We start from the raw sequence: 11,140 nt of genomic DNA, 5'->3' as shown, positions 1-11,140 counted from the left end.
TTCGGTTGGTCGAGATTCATGATTTTAACTCGTTAATTTGTTCGGCCACGAGAAGACATGAAATTAGTTCAGAATATTGTTTAAAACATTTCTCTCAATATTACTGCTACAGGAGATATTCGAACATGAAATGTAGGAAATGTCTTCTCTAACATATTAGCATTAGTAATTTTCTCTTCGCATAACAATAGTTTCAAACTGATTTTAAATAATGCGGAGTTGTAATCACTTACTAATTTGAAATCTTGTAGCCTCAGGTGCACCTACTTATAACGAATTTTAGGAAGAATAACTGTTTTTTTTATGATCATACCTCTCTTTCAAATTTTTTTACAAGATACAGGGATCTTTTATATAAGATACTTCGTTTTCTTGGAGATGATGACGAAGGAAAAACATAACTTTTGCTTTGTCTTAACTGGATATCATATTTCCTTCTTTAATAGTTTATTCAAGATTCATAGCATCCATGTGGATTTCGACATTAAGTACTCATGTCAAAAAATTATTGTTGTTAATATTAAGGGCGACAAATTCTAATTTTGTGAGATCTATCATGGCAACACTATCATAAAATATTGTATTTATATTAGAAATTTAATAGATATTAAATATGCAAAATAACATTAAATTTATTAATTATAACGAAAAGGAAAAAACTGACATACCTTTAAGACTTACCTTTAGCAGAAAAAATAATAGGAGCTCGTGCTGATAACGTGTTGTGAACTTGAAGAGCACCACGGGAACACGGATACCAATAAAATATAATATTAAAATAAATATAAGATAATACAATATAATAATAAAATAAATAAATATTAAAATAAATTAAATATAATATATAAATTAACAAAATAAAATAAATTAACAAAATATAAAATAAGAAATTTCAATAAATTCTCCACTTTCTCCAATTTGCATGAAATTTATCCAATGTGTATTCCAAAACCCACAAAATATAATTATTTATAGGCAATTTGGCAAGTAGGAGGTGGATTACATAGACACTAATAATGTATAATGTTGAGACACATAGACAACACTTTGAAAAATGGGAGCATGACACATAATCAATGGACACTAAGTATGAACATGTAATGGGCAACTACTATCATAATATTTTTTTCTTTTTTAAAATTTTGGTAGTTATTCCCCTATCGATCCAAACCATGGGCAGTTCTAGTGGGCTTCAGACTGGTAGAATGGTCTGCTTTCTAGTGGGCTTTAGAGTGATATTAATGGGCTAGTGGGCTACGGTGGCCGTTATGTTATCCAACGCCTTCATCAAATCGGACAAAGGCGGGTGGTTCCTTCCTTGTGTGGCTCAGGCTATCGGTCTCACACTGCCTTCGTCTCTGCTCCCCTAATCCCTTTGAACGACGTTCCCCATCTTCCAACAACTCACTGTAATGCTACTTCCTCACCTGCTTTCCGTCCATTGTTTTTGAATTCCAGTGGTTGATTTCGGCTGAATGAGCTCCCATGCCTTTGTTAGGTATGCTTCTCTTCTTTGCTTTCAATTTCTTTATTCAGGCTTTCATTTCATACTGACGCTTTTTATATTGCTTTTGCTCTCTTTTGTAGCTGGGATTTCTACTGCTCAGCCTGCCTTCCACAATTTCCATCGTACCGTCACTGCCCGTTCATGTTTTCATGTTAATAAGTCATTGGGTTCACTTACTTTTGGGAATGACAAGGAATTATCTTCTTCTTGGAAGTCCCTGATTATTCCGAAACGGGTGAACTTCAGTGCTCACCCTGAGATTTCCAGGCGTGTGTTCTTGATTAGAGCAGTTGCTACTCTTGAATCCAAGCGTGTGGTTCTTGATGGGAACAGGGACGTTTCTATGGGGGAACGGACTGAATTTAAGAATTCTCAGGTGGGTGTTGCCCCGAGTACTTCAGAATTTCAGCTTACGTCTTCCAGTGGAGATTCGGAGGAATTGGATGAGAGAGAACGGTTGAGGCGAGAGAGGATTTCCAAAGCAAATAAAGGAAACACGCCTTGGAACAAAGGGAGAAAGCACAGTGCTGGTAAAACATCGACTATTTCACCCACCGTCTATACACTTTGAGGATTTATCGTTTACTTTTAATAAGCAAGTCATTTGCAGAGACACTTAGACGAATCAAGGAGCGAACAAGGCTTGCAATGCAGGATCCTAAGGTGAAGTCATGTAAGAATGGTTTTATGTATTCTTGTGGATATAAGAATAGTTATACATATTCTTGTTGAATGACCTTGATATCTTGTAGGATAATTTGTCCGGCTTTTTCCATTTACTTGAAAGGGAGTAGCTAGACATTGAGCTGGCCGTGCTGTTTAAATTAGTTAATCTTTTATTTATTTATTTATATTTTTTTTAACAACCATATCACAGATTAGCAGTTAATCTTCAGTATCCCGTTAAATCTTAAGTATGACAGTTGATGCCTCGTATCTGTATGGTAAAAACTACCATCTATTTTTACTGTATTAAGAGTATGTGTGATCAATCTAACTTGTACGATGTTGCCCTCTACTTTTATGGTGGCCAACTGGCCATGATTCTGAACCATGGACAGTGTTACACGGCCTAGGATTCAAGCAGTTGGCCGTGAATTGAACATTTATGATTTATCTAGGAATATTTGATATCTCACCACTTGTAACTACCCTGTTCTCGTCATAATTTATACTATTCTATGTGCAGGTAAAAATGAAGTTGGTTAAGCTTGGCCATGCTCAGAGGTAGATATCATCTCATTCCGTTTGTTTGGATGGTTTATATCTGTGATTGTGCAGTAATACTATCTAAATATGTGATCTCTGAGCCATTGGATTTCAATTGCCCTTCCTTTGTGATGCCACAGTGAAGAGACAAGGCTGAAAATTGGGGTTGGTGTGCGAATGGGCTGGCAAAGACGTCGTGAGAAGCTGGTATTACAGGAAACTTGTCATTTCGAGTGGCAAAATTTAATTGCTGAAGCTTCAAGACAAGGCTATAAGGGTGAGGAAGAACTGCAGTGGGACTCCTACCAAATCCTTAATGAAGAACTTAAAAAGGAATGGGTGGAGAGTGTTGAGCAACGAAAAAAAATGCCAAGGCCGGTTGGAAGCAGGAGAGCACCAAAGTCAGCTGAGCAGAGGAAGAAGATATCGGAATCTATCTCTGCAAAATGGGCTGATCCTGTACGTTTTGTTGTATATCCTCCATTGGTTGCATTAAATCAAACCCTTTTTTCTCATTTAAATGCCCTCAGGATGGTTTTCAGTTGTCAAGAAAATACTTGGATTTAATTCTAGGCCTGATCATCATTTGCCAATATGCCACTTACAAACCAATGCCCATGACTACCATTTCAAGATTTTACCATAGTGTATTTGTACCCTAAGGCATCACAACAATTTATTTTATCAAAATGGGGTGTGACTCCAACAGTGACCTGAGCATACTCTTTATCCTTTTTTGTTCTTGCTGTTAGATTTGATTTTATGCAGTTTATCATGATCCTATAATTCGTTCCTAACAGCTGCTACCTCTTCTGAATTCTACTTGTTTATTATATGTCAGGAATATCGTGATCGAGTTTGCTCTGCCCTGGCTAAATATCATGGCACGCCTATTGGAGTCAACAGAAGGCCAAGGAGAAAGCGCAGTGAAAGTACGGATACCATGAGAACCAGCCAGAAGAAAGAAAAGAGTGATGTTAACTCTTCTTTTGCAGGTGGTTCTAGAATTGAAAATCAACGGTTGAAACTCAGGAAAATCAAAGCACCACGATTTAAAGACCCTTTAGCAAGCTCGAAGCTGGAAATGATAAAGAGTATCAGGGCACAGAGAGCTATCGCAGAAACTCAAAAAACGGAAGCCGTTGAGCAAGCTAGGTCTGTACTTTCTTTTATTTTCTTATTTACTTGCAGTTTCTTAAATAGATTAGTGGATGGCCGGTCTATCTCGTAGGCATGTCTTTTGTAACTATCGAGAAATCATTTTCTGCATTTTAAGGTTCAGCATGTGTGCTACTACGTTGACAGCTCTGCTTCTGAGCGAAAGAACCTCATTGAGATATGTGTTAAGCATGTATGCTACTACATTTTTTGAAGTCGTAAAACTCGTGAGGACTTCTATTCTAGAATGATGCCTTGAGGGAAATGAAGCACCGACTGCATCTGTAGCATTTGACAACCATAGTTATTTTCGAGTTCCCTTTTTTGTGACCGACACTTATATTAAACAATATTCATTACTCACGAGTATAGCCTTTTCGATACCAGCTTTTGATTGAGAATGCGACTGCCTGATTTACATTGAACAGTTAACGACATTCCAGTTTGTACTTTGCAGACTCCTGATTGCTGAAGCTGAGAAGGCTGCCGAGGCCCTTGAGGTTGCCGCTACTAGAAGCCCTATTGCTCGAGCTTCTCTGTTAGAAACAAGGAAGCTTATAGCTGAAGCAATACAATCAATTGAATCCATAGATATCAAACAAATGGCATCCCCAAAGACTGAAGAACCGAATGCAGAAGCCTCCCACTCCTACGAAGTGGGCACCCCAAACAACGAGGGAGAGTCACTTGGGGGAAAAGAAGATCAAATTAGAGCAGTCCAAACAATAGCAAATGGAACCCAGTTGTTTTCATCGAGCATAGATGAGGATTTTGATTTCAGTAAGTTTAGTCTGCAGGATCTAATCGGTGGAGAGAAGGAAGTTCCAGCGAGCTCCAATGGATATGGCGTATCTCACTCAAGTTTTTCAAGTCTGGCAAACCAACCTAATGGAAATAAGCCATCTTCTTCCTTAAATGGGACCAAACTTCATCACTTGGAAGAGAGAGCGGATTCCCAAGTGATTACTGTCACAAAAAAATGGGTTCGCGGGAGGCTCGTTGAAGTAGCCAAAGGATGTTAGGCCTCGATGTTCAATGAAGCAACACCCAGCGATTAGCATTTTATCGTCACATCTGTCATCTGTGTAATACAAACTAGCTGATTCTGTTGAGTTCTTGGAGCATTTCATCATAGTCATCATAGTAGTATTGACATTAGAGCAGCATCCTCTGTCTGGTTCGATTTCTTTATGTAAAACAATCTCAACAGTGTTGACTATGATATAATTCATTTGCTCCCCTTCACATCTCTACCTCTATTGCCCCATCTACGGTTGTGCAAAATGATGCAATTGAGGGGAGCCAGAGTTTTGTGGATAATGTTTATATTATCTCTGCAAATTATTTGGGACCTTATTTGATTTAGCTTTGAAAAGAGGTAACTAGGATTCCAATTGCTAAAAATAATACTCTTTATTGAATCTTTTAAAATAAAAGTGTTTTCATTGAATGTTTGGTTATGCTTTGAGGCTTGCGTTTTGATGTGGTAACTCAATTGGAATTGGCATCGATGGATGTGAAACTTGTTTACGGGAAGACCTACGTGAATGATAGATTGGTGTGTGAAAGAAGTTATAAGTGTTTGGCCTTACAAGGCTAAAAGTAATGGGAATGTGAAACTCGTTATTCGTTAGTGGGAAGGCTTTACACAATGTTACTCCTACGTGATTGAAATATTGGTGTGTGAAGAAAGTCACATGAATGCTCCATAATAAGTATTTTGCCTTACAGGACTAAAACCGAAAGAACGTGTTGTGTGAGCTTGTATTTTGAATATATTTTTTCTAGTGATGATCGATATTCAAAGTTTTGATTATATATATATTGATTGATACTTGATATTTGTTTTAGATCGATTGGTTTTTCTTAAAAGGGCTTTAAAAAAAAATTTGTGAGAGTTTTTACTACCTATTTTTGTACTCACCCTTTACTTTTTTTAAAAAAATATATTTTTTTTTCATTTTTTTCAATGATATGGACTCAATTTCACGGAAACGGTTCGCATGGCAGATCTGTTATGTGAGTTTTTTTTTTTTTTCATTCGAATTTTTTTATTTCCTTTTTATGACTAGGGTTTGTGGTTTTTCTTCGTGTCAGCTACTTTTTTCGATCGTTATATGTTTTTCCTTTTCGTCCCTAATATTTTTTGTTTTCGCTTCTATTACGTTTTTTCCTCGTCTCTAGGGTAGCTTTTTTCCACTTGTATTATGTTTACCCTGTTATTTTCTCCTAATGATATCTTCTTCTTTTCCATGTGTGCTACCTCTTTCAATCATTATATGTGTTTATTCTTTGTCTCTTATAATTTTTTTCACTTATGTTATGTTATTACAACCAAGTCTCTCTTATTTTTTTCCATTTCTATTATGTTTACTTATTCGTTTTTGTTATTACTTCCCCTGTTGATATCTGTTCTGGTTCATCTCTATCTTCCCTACCTTTTTTTTTCTTCAGATCTCCTCTTATCGCTTCAATAATAAACCATGTGTCTTCCCCTTGCTATTTTTGCTACCTTTACATCAAAATTGGACATTGAAAAACATTGAAAAGAAGATAGACTATTGCATAATAATGGCACATAAAATAAATTTATATTTTGAAAACAAGATAGACTATGATATAATGATTGCACATAATATAATGTGCAAAACTTTGAAATATAAATTTGATTGCACATAATTTAAAAAGAAGATAGACTATGGTACAATGTTAGGAGTTTTGATTGGGTCAACAATTTATTAAAAACTCATGAATAAAAACCATAATGTTAGTAGATTAGAATTTATTAATGTCTATAAGCCTTTAAAAAACCATAATCGAAGGATAGAACAACCACCATAATAAGATTGAGCAGACTCGTCACGTGGAAAAGGGAGAAGTACGAGTTGGAATTTGGACTTCGGAAGAAGGTAGTTAAAGCCATATTTGGTAATGATGGACTGACTGAGGATGATAGATGTGACTTAATTGATATCATTTGCACAAATATATAAAAGACAGATCTCTTCCTCATTGTATTAGAAAAGGCATAGAAACGGTATTGCATCCATCAACTTGCTCGGAAACCCTTTAGATTGACCACCTAATATTTCAACCCAAAAATGTATATTTTGTGATTTTTTTTTTGAAACGGGCATATGTTCGGCCGTTTGATATTATTTGTGTGATATTCAAAAGGATGTAACTTTACTATACTATCACATTATCAACATCATTATGAAATAATGGGTAAATATTCTATGTATAATTTCATTTTGACATAGATGATATATATTAAATAAACATAAATTGTTAAGTTATCGAGTGCTTCAACATTTATATATAGAACATGTTATTTTGTTATATATAATAATGTTAAGTTAGCAAGATTTTATATAGGTATATAATCAATCCATAAGTAATAAAGGTTAAAAAGTGATTGTCAGATAGAAAGAAAATATTCATTTTATTGCAACATGACATGTATTTTGGTGTATAATAAAAAATTAATCAACAATAGCAAAAGCAAAAAAAAAAAAAAAAAAATCTTTATAAAAACTACATTAGATACCTCAATTCAACTCAACTTAGCACCCCAAACACAGACAATAATTATTAATTTAACTCAACTCTGTACCTCAAGTACAGAAAATTTCACCCTCTAGATAATGTAACTCCTCATACAATAATTACAAACTCAATTCAACTCAACTTTCTATTTTCATCGCCCGCCAAATACCCTCATAGTGATTGATTTATAGAGTTCGAACATGACGTAATAAATTAGATTTTGTTTGGAGTAGTTTAGGAGTCCTTTTCATTGTCTTTATTCCTTTATTGTTACTATAGAATTTGGTTATTTGTTGGACTAGTTATTATTATTTTATTATTATAGAATTTTTGTAATTATGAAATATCAATTTACACCTCTAAATTTTGAGATTTATATCGATCAGAACTCTGAATTAAAATTTCAAAGTGTATCAATTTACACCCTTCCCCATATTTTGTTTGAAAAATACCGTTTGAGAAGTTTAATTGTTTCCTAAATTGTCATTAGTGAATTGATTAAGAATCTTTATTAAGATTAAATTTGAAAAATAACAATTCATCAATTCTACACGTGTATAGATTTCTTCAAATATCGAATTAAAAAATTGGACGATTAGAATTGATGCATACATGGTTTTATAAGAAAATCTTAATTGAGAATCTAAGTTGGTTCGCTTATGAAAGTTTAGGATCTAATTTAAAAAATTATGAGTCTTACATAATGTTTATCGAAATAGAACATAATGAAAAATATATGTTGATACATTTACAAAAATTTAAAGTTTAAATTATTTTAATTATTAGTCCAGGTTTAACTTATATATCCCAAAATTCAAGGACATAAATCTAGGGGCATAAATCAATACTTCAAGTTTTTATATGATGAGATTTGACTTTTCATGGAAAAGGAAATCTGATGAGTATTTACCCGAGAAGTGGAGGTGTTACACCTACTTGCATGTTATGAGGAAAAAAAGAGGGAAGAATATACTTTTAGTCCCCAAAGTTTCAAACGAAATGTTTTAACCTCTGAGATTTGAAATATAGTTCAATATTATCCTTGAGTTACTTTTATAATTAAATAATAATAATAATAATAATAACCTAAATGGTTTATAGTAGATGGATTAGGTTGGGTACTTTAGCATGGTGACACTACGAGTATAACCTGTTTTGTAGGTGTTACAATTGTTGTAAAGTGCTACAAATGATTTTATCCTGATCATTCATGTATAGACATGTGAGTGGGGATATTCTGTATAAAGGAGTTTGTATAAGACCGGACCACGAAATGTTCATTCTCACTATATAACGTTGTTCATAATAGAAACTTACATTAAACCAGGATGACCATCGGTAACATGACTTAAATCCTGAGTTAGGTGCGAACTCCTGCCTATAAAGGTGGTCCTTTGATTTGTATGGGTGATAGTGGCCAGATCGTCGACTCAATAAGCTTACTATTTTAGGGATTTATCTGATTGGGAAGCTTGGAACACAACTACACAAGAAGGAATTCACTCCTTCCCTGAGGTCTGGGCAAGTAGATAAATTGCTCAGGGTTGATTCCGGGGCTTGAATAATATAACGCCACACCCTTTCCTTACCCGAGAGGGGTTTAGTCATAGTTGGACTATGATTTATTGTTCATTAGAGGGATCAATGGTACTTAAGGAGTTATATGTAACTACGAGGGCAAAACGGTAATTTTGGCCCAGCTGTATTTACGAGTAATTTGTGAAGGGTCATCGTAATGTTGATTGATTATATCTAATGAACACAAAAATATATTTGTAGTGCAAAGAGTACAACTGTCAGTCTTTAGTGGAGTGCCCGACAGTTAACAGATGGTGAATAATTTAATTAAGAGTTTTATTAATTATTCATATACAGTTGAAGCTTCAAGCTACAGATCCATGAGGTCCCCTTGGTAGCTCAATAGGATTAAATGAGAATCAGTTTTTGGATTAATTTGAATTGTTCAAATTAATTGGGAGATTTAATTGTATATGATATAATTAAGTTATTGTAATTATATATGATATCATTATTATAATGTATTTGATACATTATGGCACCTATGAGAGGAAATAAATATTTGAATAAGATTCAAATATAAATTATATGAATTGGATTCATAATTGTTAAATTTCATATAAATATGATTTATATTAAATGTCATATGAGACAGAAAAAAAAAACTATAGGTTATATTGTATATGATACAATATTAAAACTATAGGTTATATGTCATATTTGATATAACATATAGTTTAATATATATATTATATGATAAGTTAATTATTATATATATATATATTAATTTAATTGAANTATGTCATATTTGATATAACATATAGTTTAATATATATATTATATGATAAGTTAATTATTATATATATATATATTAATTTAATTGAATTAGGGAGGGAGTTACAACTTCCTCCCCTCCTTTTTCTCTCCACCCACGTAAGTGGTGAAGGATCTCTTACCGAAAAGTTCAATGAGCACGTTCGGATCGCTTTGATCTTACAGTAACCAAAATACATATTATACATTCAAATCATACAGTTATGCAAACAAACACTAATTATCGACATGCTATAAACAAGAAAAGAACAAGGGAATGAGTGTCATACTAGTTGAAGACATTCTTCAAACTTCAGCACTCAAAGCAGCAGAAAACTCCAAGCAATCTACCAACGCCAACGGAAGCGTCGACTGTAGTAACACGAACAACCGTGAACACGAACGTCGTAGGGACGACACCACCAGTAAAGAGTCCCGGGTATTCTCGGAGTAAGAACCCAAATTGTGGTCTTTGATAAATTTGGTAGAGGAAGGAGGAATACCAGATCGTGTAGGCGATAAGCAAGTGGGAGAGAAGAAGACGCTATCGCATAGCAGACTGCTTATCATTTAGGAGAAGCTACACGATCGTGTAGATTTTACTGAACGATCGTTTAGGAAACGGTATACGATCGTTTAGCAAAATCGACACATTGTACGATTGTTTAGAGAAGCTAAGCAATCGTGTAGGCGATAGTGTGTGATCATTTAGGCGCGAGGTGGACGATCGTTTAGGCGGAGAGTGCTATCATATAGGCTCTCAATTCTTTAAGCGATCGTTTATCTTTTCACCAGCGCGCGATCTCGAATTCTCTTGGGCGATTCACCAAAATGAAAACAATTTTCATTTTATGGTTACAATAACCAACGTGCCCCACTAACCCACATCCGAACATGAATTTTGGATTAATTATCATATAATTAATCAATCAATTAATTAATAAATATAATCATATTATATTTTTATCCTAGTTTGATATCACATATCTACTATAGTATTTTCTCCTTTACTTAATATAAATCATATTTATATCTAATTTCCCTCAAAATAATGTATCTCATACATTTAGCCAATTATATCATATATAATTAACCAGTCCAATTATATCATATACAATCGAACTTCCTCTTGTCAATTTAAACATTTTAAATTAACCCAAATACTAGTTCTCGACTTTATCCAAGCTACTTAGAGAACCTAATGGACATGTGGCTCGAAGCTCCAATGGTCCGTGAATAGCTGACTAAACTCTTTAGCCACGAGATCCACCATCCGTTAACTGTCAGACATTCCACTAAAGATCAACAGCTGAACTCTTCTCACCACAGATATATTTCTGTGTCCATCGGATATAACCAATCATGAGTACGATGACCCTTCACAGA

The 11,140-nt window shown here is 34.2% G+C and overlaps 1 protein-coding gene across 1 annotated transcript; it reads left to right on the top strand.

Moving 5' to 3' along the window:
- The first annotated feature begins 1,295 nt into the window (after positions 1–1,295).
- On the top strand, positions 1,296–5,194 carry LOC120086822. Its single transcript, XM_039043629.1, has 7 exons — positions 1,296–1,498; positions 1,588–2,037; positions 2,118–2,170; positions 2,697–2,734; positions 2,857–3,175; positions 3,558–3,871; positions 4,332–5,194. The coding sequence occupies exons 1-7, from the start codon at positions 1,486–1,488 to the stop codon at positions 4,894–4,896; spliced, it is 1,752 nt and encodes a 583-aa protein (XP_038899557.1). The 5' UTR covers positions 1,296–1,485; the 3' UTR covers positions 4,897–5,194.
- The last annotated feature ends 5,946 nt before the right edge of the window (positions 5,195–11,140 follow it).

Source organism: Benincasa hispida, chromosome 1, assembly GCF_009727055.1.
Source record: "Benincasa hispida cultivar B227 chromosome 1, ASM972705v1, whole genome shotgun sequence".
Taxonomy (NCBI): domain Eukaryota; kingdom Viridiplantae; phylum Streptophyta; class Magnoliopsida; order Cucurbitales; family Cucurbitaceae; genus Benincasa; species Benincasa hispida.
The sequence above is the reverse complement of the archived record's forward strand: the minus strand, read 5'-3'. Positions and strand labels throughout refer to the sequence as shown.

What these genes read in the sequence shown, in the direction of transcription:
- LOC120086822 (XM_039043629.1), top strand. An exon ending in AGGGAGAAAGCACAGTGCTG is followed by an intron (nt 2,038 to 2,117) that starts GTAAAACATCGA and finishes AGTCATTTGCAG; the next exon opens with AGACACTTAGACGAATCAAG. An exon ending in GAAGCCGTTGAGCAAGCTAG is followed by an intron (nt 3,872 to 4,331) that starts GTCTGTACTTTC and finishes TGTACTTTGCAG; the next exon opens with ACTCCTGATTGCTGAAGCTG.